A 26,187-nucleotide genomic window follows, 5' to 3' on the forward strand; every position below is an offset into this window, starting at 1 on the left:
GGAAGGAAAGAAATACAATCTCTCCCTTTAGCACCCTCTGCTCTTCTCCAAGCCATTTCATTATCGAGCTCTCTCAGTACTGAAATACAATTTCTTGGACATGTCACAACTACAGTAAGTGATAACCAGCTGTCTACTCTTTCCTGCTGCTTTGGAATTAAGGCAAGTCAAAACCACCGTCACATTCCCTAAAACATCACTACTACACCCTCTCTCTGAGGATTTTTTGAGAGTCACAACATGGGATACAGACAGGAAAAAGCTCCTGTGCACAAGGATCTTTTTGGCTCCTTTCAACAGCTGTCTCTGATCCCACTTATTCAGGATAAAGGATACCTAAGTCTGTGCATTGCAGTGAATCTGAAAGGGTTGACAAAATACCTTTTTTCAGTTTTAGATTAGTGAAACAAAAGCTTCATTTAAAAAGCGTCAAACAGTGAGAATCTGTTAACTGGATAAACAGTCTCGTGGTTTATGCATTAAAATGAACATCAGTTTATGACAGTCTATTAACCTTGTGACAGAGGGCAAAAGAAGGAACAAATATGTTTACTACACAGTGCTGTGTTATCTAAATTAATGATACACACATTTAGGTGCTTATTGCCTTGTCTGAATTAGCTACATATTAATGGTCACCACATTCTTACACTATTATAAGGCCAGGCAGAAAAATCAAATTTGCTGAAAAATGCCTCCAAAATACAGACTCCTCATAAAGGAATGTCCCAGTCAACACCAGCACTGACCCAAACACTTCTCTGCAGCACAGCAGCAGTTTGGGGAGGTTGATACTTCTGTCTGTAAAGTCAAGCACATGTCAAGGTCAGGCTTTTGTGTTCTTTGATCAATAGACAGAAATCTTTGATTATCAGGGCCCTGTAAAGTTTGAAGGGAGCTAAAAGCATTCAGACTTCTGGTACAACATGAAAGTGAGACTTCTAAAACAGGAAACTATTTGAGCCACATGTCTTATTTTAAAGATTTAAGTACCAGAATGGGATGTTTCAGTCAATATGCTTTACTGTAGTCAGAGTTGGAACAGAAGTCTAGATTTTCTTTTCTTCCTCTAATAGACATTTAAAACTGATCCAACGTCTTAAATTTTTGAGAAAAACCACAGAAGTTTATCAAGAGCATCTGCATTATTGAAACAGTATCCTGCCAATAAAAGCTGTCATATATAAGAGACCCACAGTTGTACTGTTTTAGCAGTATCTGGGTACCTATAGACTAGTAATTATAGATCATAAATAACAGTCCATTAGACATCTGTAATTGTTCTAGAATTGTTTCAAAATCTCACAAACTAAAGGCAAATTTCAGTTTCCAGATTAAAAAAAAAAATTCTCCAGTGTATTTATTTGAAGTGTGTTTGTTTACTCTGGAATGCGAACACAGAATCCATTCTCAACACAGAATACATTTATTTCCTCATTAAGCTTAGAGAATCCCACAGCTCACCAAGCCCCTGCCTTGCACCTCCCACCCAGCCTCATCCAGCAGGAAACAGGATTTCTGATCCTGACCTTCTTGGCATGGCAATTTTGGTTCAATTTATTGACAGAACCATGATCTGCATTAACCAAAAGGGATTCCGAACTTTAAATTGGAGTCACAACGGCAATTAATACAGTATATTTTAAGGGTTATGGTTAATATTAACAAATAACTGCACATCACAATCAAGCAGTATCAAGATAGAGTTTAACGAATGCTAAAGCCAGACTGCCACCATCTGACCAAAGCATTTCCAAAGTCTTAGGATAAAACAGCAGGTACTTTCCATTACTTATTTAGCTTTATATCACAACAAAAGCTCTAATTAACTAACAGGCCAGAATTATATTTTTACCACTCCTAACACAGGCTAAGGGACATTCACTACTAATTACAGATCCAACACCTGCCAGAAGCTCTAAGCGTGTCACTATGGATAAAAACAATTTGCTACTGCTCTGAGGCACTGCACTATGGCCACACAAGGTGCAATTCAGGAGAACAGGGTGCCTTTCCCTTTTTCTCAGCCAGGTACTTACATGCCAAAGCGCAGCGTCCCCGAGACGTACGTCTGCCAGTGTGCGCAGTAAAACATGAATGTCCCAGCAAAACAACAAAAGAACATCCAGTCAGGGTTGGTGCCCAGCTGCACAGCAATACAAGTTCCCAAAACCACAAAGACTGCAGGAGAAAATCAGTCACAGAGTGAAAAGGGTGGATGTGTGCAAGCATCCTCACCAGAAGCAAAGCTAACAACAGGGCCCAGAGGAGGGACAGTGGGAAGGTTATCCTGCCATGGTTATTTCACAGACATAAGAGATTAACACTTCCACTTAAAAATACACAGGCTGCACAACATAGATTTCAACCCATATAAGTTATTAGAAGCCATCAATATTAAGGGTTTCTAAGTCTCCTACATTTTTATTCCCTGTGATGCCTGATGTCATTAAGGGACTTGAGTAATTTCTGCAGATGCAGCCTGCAGCAAGTTTTGGGGTTTTCTCCTGCATTTGCCAGACATTTTTCCCTGTCTTCTGACTTTTTCTGATGGCATCAAGAAAATCGAAGGTCTGGATACATTCAGGATGAGTAACATATCTAAGCTTTCCCATCCACCCTTTCCATATACAACTCTGATAAAGAATTCATAAACTTTAAAGCCTAAAACCTTTAGAATTTAAGGAATCCAAAACACCCGAGCAGGAGTTGGACTCAGTCTTGTGGGACCCTTCCAACTCAAGATATTCTGTGATTTTACAATTTTTTTTGCAATGGGGTTAAACTTCAGGCTGGCTCAATGAACTCCACATCCAGGAACTGACCTAGACAATTCAAATCTTAAACTCTGACTTGTAGAGGAGTCCCACTGCTTAGGCTTAGACCTGTCTTGGTACCACTCTGTATCAAGTCAATATGAAATAATACAGCAGAGTATTATGACAATTTCTTACAGAAAATATTTTAGAACCAAGACTCTGCTAAAACATCATAGAGAAGTGCTGGCTCAGGTTGAATTAGTCACATGCTTAGTTTTGTTTTTTCAATGTGATACAAGAGAAGACATTCAGCTGATCCAGAGCACTGTTCTATGGAAAGAAAGGTGACTTTCTTGACTGAAATTGATACATTCAACATTATCAGTTGTCCTTTCCTCAGTAAAGAAGCTTTTTTATTGTACTGCAGATTTGATCCCTGAAACAGAGTAATTTAATCCTCCTACTTCAATTAAAAATGACAACAATACCTGTGGACAATGAATCACAGCCATGATCAAAAAGCTCTCCTAACGGAGTGCTGCTGTTTGTCCTTCTTGCTTGTTTTCCATCTATAGCATCCAGGGACTGGTAGATGAAAAGGCCACAAGCACAAGCAATGTATGCCCAGGGAGGTGCCTAAGAGAGAAAGGCAATCACAGTAAGGTTTAAAACAGATAAAATTCTCTTCAAAAAAGAGAAAGCCTGCAGCTGTCCCACAGCCTGACAAAACAATTTTCCTTTTGCACATACAGCTCCTCACTCAGGGACCTTTCAGCAGCTGGTCCTTGCAAGGACAGACAGAATGGGTTGTTACATATGGAATGTAAATAACCAGTGACAGATTAATAGCTACAGCCCCTGCTCTGAAGTAGGAAGCTGCACTGTACAGCTGGAAAAATTGTAATACTACATTTGCAAAGCAGTGCACAGCAAAGTCCTTGTTAAATACATGCAAGTTTTTGCATTGATTTCAGAAACTTGGGAACTTTTAGCCCCCAACTTTGTCACAAACACTTCACCAGTGTTCATGTTCACCAGCCCTTCACCAGTCCAGAGCTGTGTCACTGCCAGTGCCCAGACTTTGAGTCCAAGAACACTTCTGGAGCTCTGCAGCACAGCCCCTCCACCACCAAGTGTCCCCTCCAGTACGAGGCACCAGCAGCTTTGCCAAATCTACATTAAGAACCCTTAATGGTCACATCCATGAAAAGGATTTCTACTCTGACAGAAACATAAACAATGCCAAAGCCCTGCTGGAGCAAAGACTACTATCCAAGCTTTTTTTATGCTTTTTGAAGCATAAACCATTAAGAACAGAAAAGCCAGGGAGTTGCCATTACTCCATTCTGTTTACACATCCATAAATCAGATATTATTGGCGATTTTGCCATCTTCACCTTTGACACACTTTATAGAAGTGAGCATTTACGAGCAGCTTTATTTTACAGACCACACCAAGAAAAACCAAATACAGTTTAATCAAGCTGACCTGCCTCTCATAAAGCCCTGACGTCCAGCTGGTTTTGGCTAACACAACCATGACTAATTTGTGGCACATCAACTTAAATATATTTCCTTCTACAACTTGCATTGCTCCTGCCATTTACCAAAACAGCTTGTTCTGCCCCGAAAGCTGCCGCTGTGATGTGCTTTCAGTACTGTCTGCACAAACAGCACAAGGTGAGAAAAGTGGAATGTGCCACCCAAGAGCAGAGCACCACATTTAGCCGAGGCTCTGATGCCACACAACTCCCTCATTTTTATCCCTCATGTACAGATTTTATCTGCCACAGTTAAGCTAAATTGCATCACCCTGAAGGTTTCTCTATAAACTTAAAAATCAAATCTGCTGGCTCTCCTTTCTTAAAAGCTCCTTTCATGAGCAGTGTAGGTGTTTCCACTTACACCTATTTATATCCAAGTAAGATTTCATAGCTCTCTCCTTATCCAGGTAATTTTTCCTTTTTATTTTTTAAACTCAGGTACCATTCCATCAGTCAGCACTTTTCCAGCTGGGTCCTCCCAGCTAAGCAGGAAGTATTTGCATCTCCTTTACTCTCTGGCTGCACAAGGCCCTGAGTGACAGCTCTGCCCCGGCTGCACCTTTCAGCAACAGGAAGGGAGGAGTCACTCTTGAAAAAAGGCAGAACTAAGGCTGAGCTACAAGGAAAAGAAAATTTACATCAGAAATCAACAGTGGTTTGGGGGGAGGAGGAGAAATTCTGCTCCTGGAGTTTCAGAGCCCCATTTTCTTCCCCACACAGTTCCGTGACGGTTAAAAAGCACCTCCCTGGTCATGCTGTGCCATGTGGCAAATCAGATCAGGCCAAAAGCTGCCTCAGCACTAAGTTGTTTTTCAGTTCAAGTGAGGAGAAAAATCTCATTCACCTCACACAAAGTACTTCTCAAACTATTAAACACCAAACAGTGCTTTCATACAGCAGCCTTCAGCTAACACTGAATTTCTCACGCTCAGAGTGCAGCTTCCAGAAGTTTAGTTACCAATCAAGATACAACTGTTCTCCAGATTCTAAATTCTGCTCCAGTTTAGTGACCCAAACCAGCTCTGGGTTCCTGAGAACTGAAGTCTCTCTATCAGACCAGATTTCAGAGTCTGAGCCCCCACGTAACCCTGCCCAGAAGTAAACACAAGTTAAACCAACACACACCACAATGCCACAGCCTGGAAAAGCAAGGAGCTGCTCCAAGTATTCCCTGCTCAAACTGAATAGTCACTGTTTATTTTACACCTGCCAAATTCCACAGATTATTGTGAAACAATCTATTTCAACAGATTTCTAGGAGAGGCAAACATCCCTTTCCCATTTCATACGTGGAGCAGGGATGCAGTGCTGACTGTGCCAACCTATGTGAGATTTTGGAGACTGGTGGGGAACAAACTGTGTCCTGCTGGATACCCAACCTCAGCTGGGAGACTTGGTTAGGAAGGAGTTCAGATGTTTTAAAAGCTGGAACTCTTGAGACATTCCCAGCCATTTGGTGTGTAACACATTTCTATACCAAATAACTCCCTTTCTCAGTGCACACACATAAAAGCAGCTTTTAAGATTCAACATTCAAGTGAAAACTCTTCCAGTGCACAAAAATGAGTCTTCAAGTGCCTTATGAGGTAATTGGTGATAGAGGGAAGTTGAAATGCCTCAAAGACTTTTGTACCCCTGAAATCAGGTTGAAAAAGTTCTGCTCAGGGCAGGTAAGCTTTTAGAGCATTCAGAACAAAGAATAAAACCACTGACTTTTATATGGCTTTCTCACAGCACAGCCACAGCTCAGGAACACAACTGCACCACGCTGTGCCAAAGTCCTGACTGAGCTGCCAGGACACAGAACCTGTGGGGCCCAGGAGGGTGTCCCTGTGGCTCACTAAGCTGGGATTGCTCACACCAGCTTTGATATCTTAAGTGGCCCTACTCTAGAGCTCAGTGCCCTGGCTCTGGTGCAGCCCCAGCATGTCCAACCCACCCAGCTCGTGTGGCAACTCTGATCCCAGAGCTGAGGGGAGTCACCCTGTTCTGGTCACAGAGAGTAAACAGGTACCAACTCCTCCTGCCACGCAGGCCAGGCAGCTGCAGAGCCACTGCTCCAACTCCTGGCAGGGCTGAGCAGCAGATCCCTCATGGCTGCTTTGGTGTCAGATCCTACTCCATATGGGTGTGTTGGCCCCAGGAACTGCTGTCTCACTCCAGCATCCACACATGATCTCTCTGCATGCCAGCATCACAGAGAGGCACAAGCATTTACAGAGAACAGGTTACAAGGACGAGGACCGCAGGCTGAACAGCAAGAACCAGCTCGCCCCAAAGCAACAACCCAGCCAAAACCACTGACAGTAACCAAAGTGCCAGGAGTCCATAACTCACCTGTTCTGTAGCTGTTGGGCAGTAACATACTAATAGCAGAGTTGTAAATATATTTATTAACAGTCCGATGATGGTGATCAGGTTGGGGGCAATCCAGGCTGGAACTCTTCCAACTAACCATTCCCAGTAGCCCTGCATGAGGGGCTCAAGCAGGGACCGTCCGGCGCTCTGGTACTTGTGCTCCTCTAACCGTTTGAGCTGGTGCTTGGACAGGGGCGGCGTGGGCAGCTGCAGCAGCTTGCTGAGCACGCAGGCAGCGCTGGGGCCGTGGCCACAGCCCGCGGGGCCCTCCAGGTGCGACTCCCCACATCGCCGCTTGACGCTCCGGTGCCCACTCATGGGTTGGGTGGCCTAGGAATTGTCTTGGGCAGGCAGCAGCTGGGCTGGAGAACCATAAGATCCTGCAAAACACAAAGGGGCAAGACACACCTGAGCACACAAAGGAGATTTCAGGATATCAAAAGTTCCCAGCTGCTGCCCTGAAGAGCATTTCATTTGCCATCAGCAAAGCAAGAAAATTTCACAGGACTACGCCTTTGAAAGAGAAAGTTATTTGGAGAATTGCTGATGGAACAACAAGAAACAAGCGCTCCAAATGCAGCAGTAAAACCCTGCAGCCAGCAGCAGCAGAAACTCCCAAGCCCAGCAGTGAGTTGTGTTACAGACTGGGGCACAGCCAGACCCCTCACACCTCTCCCAGGAGAGCAGGTGACACCATTCAGGTTATCAACTGACAGCACCAAAAACTACTAATACTGAAAAGTCTTAAGTTAAATTGGTTTGGAGCAGATTTATCTCTGCAGTGATGCTGGACAACCACTTAAAAACAGTTATGCACAATTTTTTTTCAGATTTCTGTTCCTTATTTCAGTTTTGGTATAGCTTTTTTCCTCTCTAAATTTAACCCAGCTCATTGTCTGTTCAACTTTCAAGATATACAAGAAAACATGCAGGAGCTGGAGAGCTTTAGCTGGCCACAGACAGCATGAAGCAGCTGTAAAAAGAAAATACAGGGTCAGGAACAACTTTTCCAGCACAAACAAGAACCCTCACAATGTTCCATCTCCCTTGAAAGCAGGTAACCAGACATGTAACTCTCCACAGGAAGCAGAGACGCAGCAGAGAAAGGAGACTCAAAATAAGAGTTTGCTGTTTATCTGTAGGAGACAACCATGAAAAAAAAAATAAGAAAACCCAGTTGAAGTCCAGGAAATAAAGCACAGAAAGGAAGAAGACAAGAGAGCTTTAAAGCCATCTGCACTGCACGGGTAGAGAAAACTGTGCAAATCAAAGGTCATCACTGGCCTAAGAACAAGTGATCTGACCTCCACTCTCCACACCCTCAGCAAGGCAAATTCCAGCAGTGAAAAGCCACCTCAGGCAGCCCCGTCAGAGGGAGGAGAAGAGAAAGTGGCAGGGCCTTCGCCGTGTTCGACAAGCTCGGGAGGAAGCAGAGCTGCACCTCTCCAATCGCCAGGCGACCAGAATTAGTCACCGCGGAGGTCCCTGTGGGCGTTCCCCTGACTGACCAGAAAAATTATTCCCAGTACATTAAGCTGAGCTTTTCCCTCATCCTGAGGGGATGAGCCGGGGAAAAACAGCCCAGGAACGCGTCGTTCTCCAAAACACACGCCCGGCCCGGCTGCCGCGGGACTCCCACCGGGCCTGGCAAACACCCGGCCGGGGAGGGGCCCAGGGCAGCCCTGGCCCCGCCGGCAGTTCGCCCCCGCCCACGGTGCAGCCCCGGGTCCCCCCGGACCCCGGCTCAGCCCGGCCCGGGCCCGGCCCGGCCCGGCCCCACCTCGGGCGCCCTCAGGACCGCGCCCGGCCGGGGCCCCGCGCAGCCCCCGCCGCCGGGGCACCCCCAGCGCTACCTCCGCTCCCGCACCGGGCGGCGCTTCTTTTACGCCCCTTTTGCGACGGCCGGAAAGGAGGCGGTGGCAGCGCGCGCCGGGGGCGGGGCCGGGGCAGTGCGAGGACGGCGCGGGAGCGGCTGAGGTGAAGGGGTGGGTGCGGGGGGAACCCAAACACCGAACCCGCGTCGCTCTCACCCCTGTCACCCCCCCAGAGAACCCACAACCTCCCCTTCACCCTCCCAGCCACCTTTGTCACCCCCCAGCGACCATACCCCGGTCTCCCTATCACTCCTCTTAGCGACCGCCCGGTGTTCCTGTCACTCCCTGCTACCCCCTCCGAGATCCTCTGTCACCCCCTCAGGGACCCCCCTTCATCCCCCTCAGTGACCTTCCGATGTCCCTGTCACCGCGTCAGAGACTCCCTTGGAAACCCCTTGTCAATCCCTCAGGGATCCCCCATCCTCAGTGAGGCCATGGTCTCTCTGTCAGCCCCCATCGCTGCCTCAGTGATCCCCCAGTGTTCCCTGACCCCCTCCATGTAACTCCCACCCTACTCTGTGCCCCTCGCCCCACTGCAGCCCCCACCGGGTGCACTGCCCTTCTGGACCCCCAGAAACCTCAGCTGTCCTTTCTCCCTCTCCTGATAAATCCCCCTCATCCCCTTTGTGCCCCCCTGTCAGCCCCAGTGACCCCCACCGCCGTTCCTGCTGCCCAGTGACCCCCCCGCCACATCCCCAGTGAATCCCCATCACTTCCAGCAACTCCTCTGCCCTGAGAAGCCCACTGAGCCCCTCTGCCTCTTCATCTCTCTGCCTTCAGCCTCCCCTTTCTCCCCTTCATTCTCTTTTCCTCCTTTCTCAAACCTCTCTCCATCCTGGTTCCTTTTCCCTTTCCTCTCTGATTGCCCCCAGCGCCCCCACTCCCCATGTGACCTTGCAGTGACTCCAATCCCAGCTGTCCCCTGGGAGTCTCCCGGTGGCTCTGCTCCGAGGACTCAGGTGTTTTTAGCTGAAACTGTGGTCAAGCCAGTGGGATTGGCCAGTGCCGTTGGTTCATCCCTGACACAGAGCTCCTGGATCAGCCAGAGCACCCAGCCGCTGTCACAGTGTGCTGGGTGTCCCAAGCAGGCTTGGGGACATCCTGTGCCAGGGTCCTGGGCCTGGCATTGTTTGGGTTGGCTCTAGGCCGTGCTGTGTCTTCCCAGCCAGGGAACAGGAGCAGGGCCAGAACATGGAGACCCCCTGGAAGCTGCCCTCCAGGACTGAAAGATTTCCTGGCAACTTTTTTGGTGTCTGTACTGAGAAAACTCTCAAAATGAGTCACCTGTCATTACCCTGCAGCACGAACAGCAGAGGTAACACATTTCCTACTTCCTGACGTCAGTGCTTTGAGGATCAGTGACCTTTCCCTGTGGTTTATCAGTAGGACCTAACCTGTGTTCAGACACAGCCCCATCCAGCCTCTGTTTGTTTAGGAAGGCACAGACAAATTCCTCTGTCCTTCCCTCAGTGCTGTCCACTGGACAATTTGCTGGAGACAAAAGGAAGTGTCCCTAGGTAGTGCTTTATCTCTGCCTATTTGGCTGCAGAGCAGGGAAGAGGCAGGTTGACAACCCAGGGATCATCAGTAATCCAGGAATTTCCCTTTTCCCCATGTAATTCAACCATCTTTGCAGCTTTGTCATTCCAGGTAACATGGACTTCCTGCCCTTATGGTCTTGCCCACCTTTCATTTTCCTTTGGAGATTCTATTCCACGTGCTCCAGCCTGGGTAGGGTGTGGCAGCATTCTTGCACTGGGAGAAACACTTCCGAGAGGGTTAAAATCTCCTTTGCTTTTGAAACACTTTCTTCACTTGCTCTTGATATTGGAAACAATCTGTGACACTCAAACTGGAGCTTAAAAAAAAAAAACCCTTAGAACTTTAAAGTGCCTGAAGATCAGGATAGACGTTTAAGAAAATCAGTTGTATGGAAAATTGAGGGTGGCCATTGTTGTTGTATAATCTGCTTGCAAAGGAGCTTATGTGAAAACAAGGAGTTTGAGTGTGTGTTTTCCTTCTCCCTGTTGAAAACAATGGGATAGGACGAGGTGTTAATAATAATTTATCTCAGGACCTCAGCATCTGACACATGGTAATTCCTTTCTGCCTCCTGGTGTTTGGAGGTGCCTCGTTCTGTGCCCAGACAGAGCCTGGGAGTTGGCAGGGATGCAGGGCAGCTGCACAGCAGGAAGTTGGGACAGCCTGGAGTACACTGTGCCCTGACTGTGCCCAGGGATTTGCAGAGTGAAGCCTGTGTTGGAGATGTACAGTCTGCCCCCAGAACAGTGGGAGAACTGACTTGATTCCTCTGTAAAATATTAAATGAGGAAAGAGATAGAGGGAGAAAAGAACTCAGGGTAGATCTTGACTGACATAAGAGAATTTAAAGGATAAATTTATAAAACTGTAGTGTAAGGAGAGTTCATGAGGGGGTTTCTGCTGGGGAAGGCAAGAGGGATAGAGCCCAACTGGTGCCATCAGGATGATCCTCCTGGGGGGCTGCAGATTCCTCCTGAGGGACAGCTCTGACCTCTGCTCTCTGTGACCAGGGACAGGACCCAAGGAAATGGCTGGAGCTGTGTCAGGGGAGATTTAGGCTGGATATCAGGGAAAGGTTCTTCCCCCAGAGGGTGCTGGCACTGTCCAGGCTCCCCAGGGAATGGGCACAGCCCCAAGGCTGCCAGAGCTACAGGAGAGTTTGGACAGCACTGCCAGGGGTGCCCAGGGTGGGATTGTTGGGGTGTCTGTGCAGGGCGGGTTGATGATGATCAGGTCTGGATGATGCCTGTGGGTCCCTTCCAGCTCAGAAGATTCCATGATTCCAGCAGCCTGCACATACACTCTCAGTAAGAAGCTGTGCCTCAGCAGTGCTCTGTGGTGTGACTGAAGGTGCTCTTTGTGCCAGACCACAGGAAAATGTTGATAAGTCATGTGCAGAGCTGAGCTCTGGGCTCAGTGACAGCTCAGGGTAGAGAGATTCCCAGTCCTAACAGTGAGAGCTTCTCTGCCGCCCAGCTTGCTTTGGAGCAGACAGTGCTGATGAGCTGCCTGTGTGGACACATTTATTTTGTAGTAAGGGCAGCATGGAGGGAGAAGTTGGGAATAGCTGTTCTGCTTTACTAAGCTTGTCCTAGCCCAGGTAAATCAGTCTGCACAGGCACGTAAATACCGTCAGCAGGTAGAGAATCTGCATTGTCTGTGAGCTTCATCCCCACAGAGCTTCAGCCCCTCTGCATCCCCAAGGCAGCACCTCAAACCTGTGGGAGGAGAAGTCAGGAGTTATGGAATGTCTGATTAAATGGACAGGCAGGATCCATGGCTGAGGCAAGCAGTGGGAGAGTCAACAAGACCAATGCTGTGTTCTGCCCTTGGGTCACAACAATCCCATGGAATGCTCCAAGCTGGGAAAGGAGTGGCTGGAAAGCTGGGAAATGATCTGGTAGTTCTGGTGACAGTGACTGGACATGAACACCCGTAGGCAACAGCACCTGGGCTGTCACAGCTGTGGTGTGTCCAGAAGGCCCAGCGTGGTTCCCTGTGCTGGCACTGCTGGGGTAGCTCCAGTCCTGGGGACAGCTCTGGGCCCCTCCTGGCAAGAGAGAACTGAGGGGCTGGAGCATGTCCAGGGAAGGGAGCAGAGCTGGGGAAGGGACTGGAGCACCAGGAGCAGCTGGGAGAGCAGCTGGGGGACTCAGCTCAGAGAAGTGGAGGCTCAGGGGGAGCCTTTTGGCTCTGCACATCTCCCTGACAGGAGAGGTTCAGCCAGGGGAGGTCAACCTCTGCTGCTGGGAAACAAGGGCCTGAACAAGAGGAAACGGCTTCAAGCTGTACCAGGGGAATTTGAGGTTGGATATTGGGAAAAATTTCTGTCTGGAATGTGTTGTCCAGCACTGGCACAGGCTGTCTAAGGCAGAGGTGGAGTCACCATCCCTGGAGGGATTTAAAAGCTGTGGATGTGTTGCCTGAGGATTTAGTTTAGTGGCGGCCTTGGCAGTGCCAGAGGAACAGTTAGACTTGATGATCTTAAAGGCCTTTTCCAGCTTAAATGGTCCTGTGATACTCAGGTTCCTCCAGCCCCCTGCCAGCCATGTATTTAGCATTGCACCAGCAGGACATGGGGATGTGTGTCCACAATGAAATGGGAAGTCTCCATGTTCTGTTCCCTTTCTTAGGTGAAAGCTGTAGTCTTAGGCATGGGTTTTAATTGCATTCACTTCATCTCTTGAAAGCTCTTCAATTCAAGTTAAATGGTTGTGTAGAACACTCCTAAAATCAAAGAGCCTTAAACACCTGTTTTTCTTCATTTCTACCTCCCCACCACACACAAGCTTCACTCCATAAACTACTTGGAATGCAGGAAAAACACCATGGGGCAAGCCAACAGTCTAATCTGTGTCCAGTCAGCAGCAGTGACTAACAGAAGGTGCTAAGAAGAATAAACATGGCAAGGGGTACAGAAGAAGAACTCACATCTTGCTCATTTTCCTTTATATCTCAGAGTCAGAAAAATGAAGCGAATGTGGAGCTTCAGCAAAAAAATGACCTTGGATTCCCCTTAAGTGACATGTCCTCTGATGCCCTTTTTCTCAGGTATGTGGAATGTGGTTGGTTGGTTCATTGGTTGGTTGGGTTTGTTTGCAGGGGAAAGTATGTTAGCTCAGAAATAAAATTAAGGCACTATGAATATTTAAATGTGAAATGAAAAGTATATTCAGACTGACTGGTTGGAGCTGACAATTACATACCCAGGAACATAACATTTATAACAGAGAACATCATGCAAAATCCGCATTTCTCTTTCAAATTCCCAATTTACTCACACTAGAGATGGGATTGTGGGGTTAGAGTCATTACTGCTTGCAGTCTTAAAATCATGATCAGATGGCAAACTTTATATTTAGCTTAAAAATGGGCAAGAGATCAGGCAACTTGAGTTCTGTCAATCTGTTCTTATTCACTGCATATCCTGTTAAACACCTTTACCTGTCACCAGCTAGCTTTCTCACAAGCAGCTGAACCTTCACCTCTACAAGGCTGTAGTTGTCCATTCTATGCAAGGGCTGTGAGGGTTGACCAGCTCTGATCTCTTGCAAGATTCACCCACTTTTGTTTCAACTTTTTTCTCGCCATGAGACTTTCTAGTCTTGGTGCTTCCTCTTTCTTCCTTTTCTCTTCCTCCTTTCTTTCAGCCTCTCCAACCCAGGCCATGCCCTTCTAAAATCTCTCAATACTTCCTTCTAATTTCTTTCAACATTATTTTGCTTTTTTCATATACAGATCTTTGCCTGGATGCCTCTGGGTGTGCACTCTCCATTATTGCTCTTTACCTTTGTTCTTTTTCATCTTCCATTTACAGTCTCCAGTTTTAACTATGTTGAAACACTTTTTCTCCTCTTCTCTCCAGTGAACATCAGGAAACACTTTTTCCCTGTGAGGGTGACTGGCACTGGTTATCCCAGTCTCCCCAGAAAGGCTGTGATATCTCCAATCTTGGGGTGAAATCCTGCACTACTGGCTCTGATGGCCCTGCTTGAGCAGGGGGATGGCCCAGGTGATTTCCAGGGCTCCTTCCCCACCTCAGCCATTCTGGGAGGCTGAAATAGCTCTGGTTGTGTTTGAAGCTAGTAGTAAATTACTTTGCTTTTGCAGCAAGAGTAGGGAGGAGTCACAGTTCTCTCTGTGTGAGCTCACTAGGGTGGTCCTTCATCTTGGTTTGGAAAGACAGGTGTCTGCTAAGGAAGGCAGAAGCCTCCCCTCAATGGAAAATGTAAACCCCCTCTCTCCAAATTATTATAATTTTTGAAATTAAGAGGTCTGTCAGGCAAAGATATGGGAGCAGGAATAACAGTTCTTTATTAGGAAAGAAAATAAAATTAACAATGCAGTAATACAAAACAACACTGAAAGACTCAGAACGGGACCTGATACCCTGGTGGTCAGGGTGTTGGTACCAGTCCAATTGAAATTGTGGCTGCAGTCCTCCTGGAGTGGCAGGTGTGGTTCTGTTGAAGCAGGGATCCTGTAGAAGGGTATAGTCTTCCTCTTAAGACCCAGTGGTGGTGTAGATGGGCCTGGTCTTCTCCTGGGAATCCAGTGGAAAAGGCAGCTGCTCCTCTGGGAATCCAATGGGAAAAGGCTGCTGTGGTCTTTGAGATTCTATCCAGGTAGGAATGCTTGGCTCCTCCCTCTGGGCAGAGCATCTCCCAATGGGATGATGTAAGTTTATCAGTCATGCTGTGGCACTCAATGGCCCATTAGCAGGAAATACCTCCTGGAGGGAGGATTGGTTGTGGCAGAGATAAAGAAAACTGCCCAATTAACAGAAGATAACTGCCCCAGGAGATAGGAATAGAATACACCCCCCATTTCCAACCTAAGACACCCTTCTTGCTCTTAGAGAGCTGGCTTGAGACACAGATTTGCTGTCAGGCTGGGATTTAGGGAACTGAACAGTGTGACTACAGAGTCATAATTTCACTGCACTGCATGTGGATCTTTTCCTCTCACCTGTAAAACAGCAACTGCTGTGAGCAACCCTTGAGTGTGAGGGCTGTGGTTGGTAGCAGTGAACTCAGATGGCTGAGAGGTCGTGAAGCCAGGCTGGATGGAGCTCAGCAACCTGCCCTAGTGAAAGGTGCCCCCTGCCCTGTTAATATTGTATTGTTTTTACTGATATTACAGTCCATGGGAAAGTTCTGATTCAATCTCCACAAAAGAATTGCGTCTGTGTTCTCAAACCTCCATAGGTGATATCTTCCAGAAGTTAACCTCACAGCATAGAATAAATGGGTGATTTAAACAGTACTGCAGTTTTGATTTCCTCCAAAACATGTTTTTAACATTTTCACTGACATTTCATCCTAAACATTAATAAATTTAAAAAACAAACTAATTTTTAAAAATTGTTGCTGAATGGCAAAGTCATTTTCTATCCCACTCTGTGAAGTACCTCAGTACAGTCTTCTCCTTGACAATACACAAATCTAGACAGGATGGGAGGAAGAGATGTGGAGAAATTGAGCTGTTTGCTCAACATTAACACAGTGAGCCCAGGAAACCCCCCAGTGCTTTGAGAGAGCCCATCAGGACATTATGGAGGGACAACAAAATGAGACTGTGAAGCAAAGAGGACTCAGACTAGAAAATAAAACCTATGTGTGTGCAACTAATGGCAGGTTTAGATGGGATATTCCTCCCTGTGAGGGAGGTGAGGCCCTAGCACAGGTTGCCCAGAGCAGCTGTGGCTGTCCCATCCTTGGAAGTGTCCAAGGCCTGGTTGGACAGAGCTTGGAGCCCCCTGGGATGATGAAAGGTGTCCCTGCCCATGGCAGGGTGGAACAAGATTGGGTTTAAAGTCTCTTCCAGCCCTGGGACTCTATAACAGATGTCGAGTCACAGAGTCTGACAGGGAATAATTGAGGGCAGGTATTAAAGTAATTTTGGGTAATTTCCTCCACATCTACCCAGCTAAGTGTTAATAGAAGCTGGAGGCTCCAGCACAGCCACCATCAGTTGCAGTGTCAGTGCAGGGACATATTCTCTGTCAGGTCACTCTACTGACCTGGTGTTGTGACACAAGACTGAGAAGAAAATGGAGTCACTTACTCACAGTGACCCACTTGACCCTTTTCTGGCAGCAAAAAATCGAAGCCACATAGTAAAATGACAGTACTGGTTTCTAATGATACTCTAAGAATTTCAGAATTAACATTTCTAGATTTAATTCTGCTGATTTATGATTTCTTCTGTGAAGTCAGTGTTCACTTTGGGTTTGCAGGAGAGGACTGAGAGATATAACAAACTGCTGTATAGCAAAATTTCAAAGTCCTCGTTGTAAAATCCTAGATAACCTTTGGGAATCTCAGTAAACCTTTGAGAACTCTCAGTAAACTCTTGAGAACTCAGTAAATTTGAGAATCTCAGTAAGTGTTTGAGAACTCTTAGTAAACCTTTGCATTTGGTTCTTCACAGTGTCTGGAGGCAGAAGTCAGCCCTGAAATGTGGTGGTTCCAGCAAGGCCTCTCGTTCCTGCCCGTGGTGCTGGTTGTGTGGTCAGCAGCATCATTTGTGTTTTCCTACATTACTGCAATTGTCCTGCACCACGTTGACCCGTTGGTGCCCTACATCAGGTCAGTGATGTCCACCCTGTGGCAGAGCACTGAAATGACCCCACAGCTGTGAATTCTTACCAACTCCAGACTTAAATAGCAGTTCTTTTTTTACCCAACAGCTCCTGTACTAAAGTTACTCTTTATAGCCATTATATGTATAGTTATAGGTGATATTAAACTGATAGAGGGGAAATTCAGGTTGAATGTTAGGAAGAAATTCCTTCCCTGTGAGGGTGGTGAATCCTGGCACAAGTTGCCCAGAGATACAGTTGCTGCCCCACGCCTGGAAGTGTCCAAGGCCAGGTTGGACAGGGCTTGGAGCAACCTGGGATAGTGGAAGGTGTTCCTGGTTGGAATGAGGTAGTTGAGATGAGCTTTAAGGTCCTTCCCAACCCAACCCATTCTGGGATTTGTGTGTTATTCTATATAAAGGTGTCTGGTTTTGTGCAAAACTCTAAGCTTTGGCTCTGTGAACATACCCTTAAAATGATGATAAACTGGGGGTGCCTCACCACATCCCTGCTAACAGTGAAGCCACTTGCTGCCAGGTTTGTTGCACCAGAAGATCCGTACTGAAATCTACAGTGCCAACTTTATTCTGTCAAGGCTGATATGTATATAACAGCTTTGCTCTTTCAGTTTTCCATGTTCTTCATTTTTTCAGTTTTAATCCTTTTTATTCACATTTTATGGCATCAAGATCAATATGAAAGTAACAGTTACTCTGAGCATGATCATTCCCTGCTCCAAGGCAAGCTTGTCTTTACCATGGTGATTTCTACAGCTCTAAAACCAGCACAGCATAGTTTGAGTAATGAAAAATTCAGTGAAAATCATCTGGAGACACTTTTTATATATATAAAACAGCTTTGCTCTTTCAGTTTTCCATGTCTTCATTTTTTCACTTTTAATCCTTTTTATTCACCTTTTATGGCATCAAGATCAATATGAAAGTAACAGTTACTCTGAGCATGATCATTCCCTGCTCCAAGGCAAGCTTGTCTTTACCATGGTGATTTCTACAGCTCTAAAACCAGCACAGCATAGTTTGAGTAATGAAAAATTCAGTGAAAATCATCTGGAGACACTTTTTTACATGTCCTTTGTAGACTGAAATAAGTAAAGTTGTGTTGGAAGTATTTTTAATATAAATAATATAGGATATGTATCACTCCATTTATCTTTTCCAGCGATACAGGGACAATACCACCTGAAAGATGTTTATTTGGGATCATGTTAAATGTTTCAACCTTCTTGGGTGAGTACAGAAAACTGTCCTTGGTGAGCTGCAGGCAATTCTGGAATGCAACAGCTTTAAAAAAGTTCATTTCCTTCTCCAGATCATTAAACAGCCCAGAATTCTTACTCAAAAACGAAATACTGAGCAATAAATCTCACTTCTCTTAAGCAATTAAAAGTGTGTGTCAGGGATGTTGTCCACGAATTGCCAGTATGGCAGTTGCAGATTCCAGAAGGACAAAAAATGCATTCAAAAAAACAGAGAAGTAAAAGCAATAAAAATGCAAATTCAAGGCAGTCACCTTACCTGTGCTACAGCAATGGAAGGAGGGAAAACAACCTAATATGGTTTTTAAATGAAATAGATCAGAAAAATCTATTAATTTAACTTGTTTGCCATTATATTATTTCAATTTTCAATCCAGCCTTTCAGCTTTCCTATTTCACTGTGCCCTAAAAAAATTCTTGTATTTTAAAAGTTTCCTCTGGCACTCAGCATCTTCCCAGGTAAACAAGGACACTGCTCCCCAGCAGGAATCTTACTGCCTGTGGCTGTCTTTGGCAGGGGTGGCCACCATGTACGTCCGGTACAAACAAGTGTCTGCCCTGAGCCCAGAAAAACCCAGGATCCTGAGGCTGAATAAGCTGGGCCTCACGCTGGGATGGATGAGCTGCTTTGGACTCTGCATTATTGCAAATTTCCAGGTTTGTGCACCACCTGCACTGCTCTGTCCCTGCCAGAGCTGTGTCTGTTCTGAGATATCTGATGTCATACCTGATAAACAGCGGATTTACAGAAAGCAACTTTCCGTGGCAAACTGCTTTTTTGTGACATTCTCTACAGAGCACAGTTAAAAAATATAAGGTTTGACTTTTAATTTGTTAGTTATTCCTTATTTGCTTTGGGACTTGTGAGCAGCTGTTCATGACATTTCAAAACATTCATAACCACCAAGCATTGCAGAAGCCACATTTGGATCTCCTTCCGGGCAGGCTGAAAGCCTGAGATCCACATTGAAAGCCCACAACTGTGGCTCAGGAGAATCAGGTATCAAATAGTATAAAAGGTATCAAAAACTTGTTGCAGCTAGAAGTAAAGCAAACAAAACCATCCAACCCCACAAGCCCAGCTCTGGAAAACCTGCCCTGTTGGGCAGATTCTCCTTCACACCTTCTCAAATTCTTGAAAATTCTGCAACATTAATTCTTCTGATTTTCTCCATCCCAGGTCTCTTTTTTTTTTCACCCCAATACTTTCCACTCCAAAAAACCCACATCTGATATTCTCACCTATCACACCATGAGCAACTCCCCATTGTTGGCTTCATTTGCCAGGTGATTGTATATTTGCCAGCCTTATTACATTAATTACCTGATGTATTTTGGGGCTCTGTTGTGGTGCCTGTAGCCACCACAGGCTGCAGTGTCACCTCAGGCTCCTGCTGGATTAGGGACAGGGAAAACGAAAGAGGAAAAACTCTTTGGAACCTTCACCTTTTCCCCAGCCCAGCTCCTCAAGTGCTGCAGCATCTCCTGTCTTAGAAACCTCAGCACTCTCATTCTAGGCATTTTTTCTTCTGGAGGCCTCAGTCTATTTATTGTTTTCTAGAGCCCTCAGAGGTCCCAGCCTCCCATTCCACATCCACCAAGAAAAATCCTCCAGGCTCTGCTCAACTCCATGATTTCCCTCTACTGCCATCAGAAAATAAAGGGTTTTTCTACTTTATTTGTATTTCCCAACAGTCAAAACCCAAGAGGTACATGTTAATTTGGTAACAGTTTGTGTATTTTTTAATCTTGAGCAAAAAAAAAAGTTGGAAGTAATGCACTTGCATATTTGCCTGAAATCCACTGGTGATTGAAGACCCCGAAGTGTGAAAATAGAGAATTTCTCTCTGCTGACACCTCTTTGCACAGTACATGTTTTTGGAGCACACATCTTTGCAACCTGCTTATTTCTTAAATATATATTCTTACTGTAGATGCAGCACTTAAAATTTGTTTGTGCACAGAAAATGCACAAGGAAAAGCTTAATCTTAAGAGTTACTCAGTAAGATACACACAGAACCTCATGTTTTAGGGCAGGAAACATCTGCATGATTGGAGTGCAGGAGGCTGCCAGGCCTTGCCTTCTGCCACAGGTCAGATGACACTTTTTGTTCCCTGTCTCTGGCTCATATGCTAAGCTGGTGATGAGAGTAAAGGGGTGAGCACACCTGGGTTTTCACACACATATATTTTAATAATAAATTTTAGTTGGATTGGATTTTTTTTAATATCTTCTGGTTTTAGTTATTTTTTTTATTTGACACTTGGTTCTCCTGGTGGTGTTTTTTAAGTATTGCTGCTTGATTGAGCCTTGTTTCCTCAGAGTATTCCAAGATACTAATTTGACAAACAATCTTTATTCAAACCAGAGTTCATTCAGAGAAATGCAAAACCTCATTATTTTTAATCCAAAATTGGGTGCTAGAATCGTGTTGTGTCTGTCCTGTAGTACATAATCTTTCACAGATGCATAGATGCACATGTTCCTGGGGTAGAAATGTTGTCACTCCTGCCCACCTGCAGGGATTCTCTCACCCAGTTCCTGTGATACTGTCCATTTATGAAAAGAGCTCTCACAAATTCCTGTACTGAAGGTACAGCTGTCACCTGTAACTTCACCACAAGAACTTAACAAAAGCAGAAATTCCAGAGGCTGGCAGGTTGTGGCTTCCAGACATCTTCCAATGCTGCTTCCAAAAAAATTCTCCTGAGGACAGACACAGTCCATAACTGCTTAGCTCAGAATGGGAGAAGGTCACTGAGGGGTGGATGCCAGAGGTTTACATAAGAAAATGAAACCAGGTTTTCACAGGCAGCACTTTCTTTCCCTAGAAATGCGTCCTGTACTACATCCATGTGCTGGGAGCCTGCCTGACCTTCGGGGTGGGGTCCATTTACATGCTGGTTCAGACCATCCTGTCCTACCTGATGCAGCCAGAACTTCACAGCAAAGACATCTTCTGGGCCCGCCTGGCCGTGTTCCTGTGGAGCTGTTCCAGCATCTTGAGCAGTATCCTTTGCCTGGGTAGTGGCACCAAAACCCAGCAGTCTCCACAGGATTTACACCTGCTTGAACCAAACCACCACCATGTGCCACAAGAGGCCTGTCATCCTTGATTGTACACCCTGTAGTTTGCCCCGTTCTGTATTCCAGCCTGGGAATTTCAAGGAAAATGGTTAATCCCTTTAATACTTTTAATATTCCCCACTGGATATTAAAAAAAAAAAAAAGGTATGAGGGACAGTTACTACCCTTTCTCCTCCCCTTTCCTACTGCACACCAGAGACTGAAAATAGGAAAAATAAGAGTTTATCCCCAAGAGGCCTAAGTTAAGAAATACGATGCCAAAGCAAAGTGTGCTTAAGGGATGGCTGGTTTCAATGGGGGAAAAAAAACAAGTGAGAAATAAAAGTGTGTTCCTGAGGACAAAAATGGTGCAGAGTGATAGAGTTGGATATAACTGAGAAAGAAACCCAAAATGTAGCACAAGAGGAAAACAGACCATGTGCCAGCTGGCTCTGGAAGAGGGAGACAAGTCTGGAGCACATTTCAAGGGTGAGTCAGGGAGGGACTTAGACCTCTGATCTCCTCCCTGCCCATCCTACAGTTCAAAAGACAAGATATTTCTGACTGGCATTCCCTACCACCTTCCCTCAGCATGAGTCCATCACTCCCTTTAGCTCTGAATTCTAAGTGCTGGAAGCAGCTGTGCAGTTTAGAGAAAGAGAGAAACACAGAATGGTTTGTGTTGAAGGGACCTTCTAGTGCTGCCCTCTCTCAGTGGGAATCCATTCCCATTTAGCCATATATTTATATAACAAATGTGGGCAAACTCGCTCAGAAATAGAGGCCTTTTCCTTTCCCAAATTATTGAAACAGTCAGGAAACTGCACCAGAACAGTTCTCCTGCTCACCATAATGAACTTAGAAATTGGATTTAAAAATTAAACTCAGTTTTTGTGTCAAAAAGGACAACAACACCAAACTTCCTGAATTCCAGAGACACAAGTTACAAAACCCATTGCTTAAACACTGTCCCATCTGCAGCTGTATCCAGGCCACTGATTTAATCCCCACCAATCCCACGTATTTCCAGGCTGGCAGCCAGTACCAACACTAAACCACATGTCTCATATCTCCAAGATTGGAGCATCTCACTGGGCTCCCATCCCTGCTGCTCCAGGATTATAGAATCTGTAGCAGTCAGAGGAGCAGGGACAGTGGGGCACAGGCTTGTTATCCATCATGAAGGATCTTCACCTGCTGAGGGGTCTTGGCAGACAGCAAGGAAATAATCTGAGAAACTTGGAGAATGTGTTGTATTTAGCAGAAATTTTTGCTATTAGCAAACAAGATTTTCAGCTTTGGATAGGGAGGACCCAAACGGGTGAAACTAAAATATATTCTATGAACAATATGATCTGCTACAAGTTATGTTCCTCTTACAGATGCCAAAAGCCCACAAACTTCAGATTTGTAGAGGTTTTTGTGCCAGTATAGTCTAACCAAAATTATAGGGAAGTTGTAGAAGTAATGATGCTTACATATATAACAATGAAAGAGGAAGGAAAGGGAAATTGTTGTTCTAAATTAACAGATCATAATGTAATAAGGGAAAGATGGGGAAAGGGAGAAGTCTGTGACCTGGGATTAAATGGTTGTAACAGGTACTGGAAGACAGAAGGAGCTGTATTTTGTGTCAGCTCTGGGGTCACAGCAGTGCCCATCCCCTGTGCTGGCACTGCTGGGGTAGCTCCAGTCCTGGGGACAGCTCTGGGCCCCTCCTGGCAAGAGAGAACTGAGGGGCTGGAGCGTGTCCAGGGAAGGGAGCAGAGCTGGGGAAGGGTCTGGAGCACCAGGAGCAGCTGGGAGAGCAGCCGGGGGACTCAGCTCAGAGAAGTGGAGGCTCAGGGGGAGCCTTTTGGCTCTGCACAACACCCTGACAGGAGGGTTCAGCCAGGATGGGGTTGTGCTCTGCTGCTGGGGAGCAAGGGCCAGGACAAGAGGAAACGGCCTCAGTTCAGTTGGATATTAGGGAAAATTTCTTCCTAGAAAGGGCGGTCAGGCACTGGCACAGATGCTCAGGGCAGTGATGGAGTCACCATCCCTGAAGAGATTTAAAAGGCATGTGGATGTGGCACTTGGGGACATGGGTTTATGGTGGCCTTGGCCTTGGGGAGCAATTGGACTCAACCTCAGAGGTCTTTTCCAACCCAAACAATTCTCTGAATCTATGAAAATACTCCTGGTCCTGTGGTGGAATGTAACAAGCAGAACTGCCAGCACAGAGCAAGGCAGTTGATGACCCACTGTAATGGGGGGCAGGGGAGGGAATGGGAACCAGTTGCTTTTGTATCACAACGATTAAATTCTTCCCACTGCAGCAGGAACTCAGGCAGATAACAAACAGCTCCTATGGCTGCCCAGTTCAATTAAGCAGAAAATTGGGTGTCTGTGGTCCAAGCAGTAACCAGAGCTCCTAAACCACTCACACCCATTTTTAAATAAGCTTTGGAAGTCTGGATTCTTAAGGCTATGTTTGTGCTTGTTCACCACCAAAATTAATTTTTCACACCAGGAGGCTCTTCATGTTTAATCTCATTAACCACTGAAGAATTTAATATCTTAATCCTATGAAAATCAGGTTGTCTGTAAATTAATGATCTGAGTTTCATTTGTTGTGTAGCAGAAGCACTTTTTTTGGGTACCTTCCCTCTGTAAGGTGTTGAAGAATTGACATCAAATACTCCAGAAAGATTCAGGTCTTGGATTAAATAGGGGATCATTGTCACATGGGGTGAAATCCAAAGCACTTGTCAAACCTTGACTAAGAGGGAAACAGAAAAGCCAAAAGTCCTCTTTGCAGCAGGTGATACAGAATTCCAACCTGTGGCCCACTGCAAGAATGCAAGGTAGTTGAGACATTGACAAGCCATCAGAGGAAGAGATCTAGACTCTTATTAGGGTGGAAAATATCAGTAAAATTAAATTAAAATGCTCAGCAAGTGTGCACATCTGATCATAGCTTAAGTACTTCCATGAGAGTGCTGCCTTTGATCAGAGGAATAATGAGAGGCAGCACACAGAGAACGGAAATAATGGATTTAGGTTCAAATTAACCTTTTCACATGACAATAACCAGTGGGTTGGGACAAGCTACAGGTTGAAGGGCACAATGTGAACAGTCCATGGCACCATTACTGCTCCTCAGGCTGAGATCCCATAGCCTCAGCTCAACACAGTCTGCAAGTTCCATGTTCCTCATTCTTGGCCTTGAATCTTCCTTAACCTCTTCCCTCAGTGTTTGTGTCCTCAGTTGTGTTGTACAGTGGCTTGTATGGACAGAACCTGGTGCAGAAGCTGCACTGGAACCCCCAGGAAAGAGTAAGTGAGTGGGTGGGAAATGGAGTCCAAATCCAGCTGGATTTGGAGGGACAGGTGGGAGCTTCCTGCAGTTCACGACACAGCCTGGGGTGAGAGAGGAGAGAGCTGTGCCAGCCGAACCAGCCAGCAGCTCCTTGGAATTGTGGGATCCCAGACTGGGGTGGATTGGGAAGGACCTTAAAGCTCATCCAGTTCCACCCTCTGCCATGGGTGGGGACACCTCCCACCAGCCCAGGTTGCTCCAAGCTCCAACCTGGCCTTGGACTTCCAGAGATGGGGCAGCCACAGCTGCTCTGGGCAACCTGTGCCAGTATTTGTTGAAGTTCTGATTGCACAGAACTGTTGGATCTTCAAGTGTAACTCTGAATTAATCCCTCCTGCATCTTGAGGAGGGCCTTGAACCTTCCTGCTCTTTGTTAGTTGAGCTCTGGATTGAACCTTCAGGTTTTGAAGGTGTGTATTAAATTCCCAGTAGGCATCATCCAAGTTGGAGCAGGTGTTTTCCTGGTCATTCTCATTCTTCAGCACTTCATTCTTGGAGATTTCAGATACAATAAGGGATTTTGGTCTCCAGTGGGAATAGTTCTGGATGTAGGATCTCACATGGGATGTCACAAGTCACAAGCCATCCTTGTGCCACTGCAGGTTCCAGAGCAGTTTTCACATGGATTTTTTCCCCTCTGTAACACAGGGCTACACCCCCCACATCATCAGCACTGTCTCCGAGTGGTCGCTGGCATTCTCCTTCCTCAGCTTCTTCCTCACCTACATCCGTGACTTCCAGGTAAAATGAAGTCAACATTCTCTGTTTCTGAATAGCCCAGTGTGGTGCTGCAGGGCAGCCTTAGATTTTATGGGATCATGGAATTGTTTTGGTTGGAGAAGACCTTTAAGGTAATGGAGACCAGCCATTAACCTGGCATGGATCAGTCACCAGGGCTGGAGACTCATGAGCAGCTCTAAATGACCCCCGTAGAGTCTGGCCCTGCTGTGTTACCAGAGCTCCAGCATCAGCCTGGCTTTCCCTAGCCTTGACTGGCCCTGACTGGCTTCACTTCCAGACCTGTTACAGCCACAGGGGGCTTTTCCTCCAGGACAAGGCAAATGATGGAGCCAGTCCAGAGCACAGCTAGGAGCCAGGCATATGGTTCTGAGCTGATCTCTTGGTGTTTACAAAAATCTTTGGTGTTTCCTCTGGCCACTGAACTTCCCAGTGCCAAGGCAGTGAGGTAGCCACTCACAGGGACCTCCTTTGCTTTCCCTCCACAGAAAATCTCCCTGCGAGCCGTGGTCAGCCTGCAGGGCCAGACCCTGCATGAGAGCCCAGGGAGCTTCAGGGCAGAGGAGCAGGCACTGCTCATAGCAGGGAGCATCTGATGGATGGAGAGAACTCAGGAATTTAATAGCAATAACAGCTGTTATTTCTAAACATTTATATTAAAAAAAGTATGAAGTGATTGTCTTGTCAAGTCTTATACTTGACATCAAGGGCTTTGCACAGCTTTGCAAATGTTACCAGTACTGTGAATGAGTCTGTGACATTTCTACTTTTCCCAATGTCATGAAGGAATAAATGAAGGTTGTTAATGAGTTGTGTCTCCTCGTCTCTTCCTCTACACCCAGTTTGACCTCCTTCACCCTCCTCTCTCCAGTCTCCTCAGGCCAAATCCTTTTGGATGGCAGAGCCTCCAGCCTCACCTCTGCTCCCCTTGGGCCCAGGGGGCTGATCCATGCTCTGTAGTTTGGGCCAGATGGGATGGACCCCAAAGCCACCCCATCCTTTGAGCAGCCCATAGGGAAAACCTCTCCACACCACACCCTGCTCTGGAGGTCAAGAGGCAGCTGAGCAGCTCCCTCCTGCTGGA

General features: G+C 46.2%; 2 protein-coding genes across 7 annotated transcripts in view; one reads left to right on the forward strand and one right to left on the reverse strand.

Annotated features, from left to right (window-relative positions):
- The window catches only part of CEPT1 (choline/ethanolamine phosphotransferase 1), a 32,209-nt gene extending 23,641 nt beyond the window's left edge, over positions 1–8,568 (reverse strand). For 2 of the 5 annotated variants that reach the window (XM_041422658.1, XM_041422657.1), the window contains exons 1-4: positions 7,966–8,428; positions 6,641–7,041; positions 3,248–3,395; positions 2,040–2,181 (exon numbers count right to left, since the gene is read on the reverse strand). In XM_041422658.1, coding sequence (XP_041278592.1) covers positions 2,040–2,181; positions 3,248–3,395; positions 6,641–6,979 — 629 coding nt within the window. In that variant the 5' untranslated portion in view covers positions 6,980–7,041; positions 7,966–8,428. Of the gene's footprint in view, positions 1–2,039; positions 2,182–3,247; positions 3,396–6,640; positions 7,042–7,693; positions 7,798–7,965; positions 8,429–8,514 lie in introns of those variants that run through there. The other 3 variants (XM_041422660.1, XM_041422661.1, XM_041422659.1) reach the window with 3 other exon arrangements.
- Positions 8,569–8,573: 5 nt separating this feature from the next.
- On the forward strand, positions 8,574–25,912 carry DRAM2 (DNA damage regulated autophagy modulator 2). 2 transcript variants are annotated; one of them, XM_041422669.1, is made up of 9 exons: positions 8,574–8,638; positions 13,037–13,128; positions 16,510–16,667; positions 17,840–17,907; positions 18,454–18,593; positions 20,770–20,947; positions 24,240–24,322; positions 25,014–25,106; positions 25,592–25,912. In XM_041422669.1, the coding sequence occupies exons 3-9, from the start codon at positions 16,537–16,539 to the stop codon at positions 25,697–25,699; spliced, it is 801 nt and encodes a 266-aa protein (XP_041278603.1). In that variant the 5' UTR covers positions 8,574–8,638; positions 13,037–13,128; positions 16,510–16,536; the 3' UTR covers positions 25,700–25,912. The 2 variants fall into 2 exon arrangements, with proteins under 2 accessions (XP_041278603.1, XP_041278602.1); XM_041422668.1 differs by having other exon boundaries at positions 8,576–8,646.
- The last annotated feature ends 275 nt before the right edge of the window (positions 25,913–26,187 follow it).

Source organism: Onychostruthus taczanowskii, unplaced genomic scaffold (genome assembly GCF_017590055.1).
Source record: "Onychostruthus taczanowskii isolate IOZ18803 unplaced genomic scaffold, ASM1759005v1 scaffold74, whole genome shotgun sequence".
Taxonomy (NCBI): domain Eukaryota; kingdom Metazoa; phylum Chordata; class Aves; order Passeriformes; family Passeridae; genus Onychostruthus; species Onychostruthus taczanowskii.

Coding starts and splice junctions, on each gene's coding strand:
- DRAM2 (XM_041422669.1), top strand. CDS start 16,537: ATGTGGTGGTTCCAGCAAGGCCTCTCGTTCCTGCCCGTGGTGCTGGTT. Junction 20,948..24,239: donor CTGTTCCAGCATCTTGAGCA/GTATCCTTTGCC, acceptor CTCTTCCCTCAG/TGTTTGTGTCCTCAGTTGTG. Junction 24,323..25,013: donor ACTGGAACCCCCAGGAAAGA/GTAAGTGAGTGG, acceptor TCTGTAACACAG/GGCTACACCCCCCACATCAT.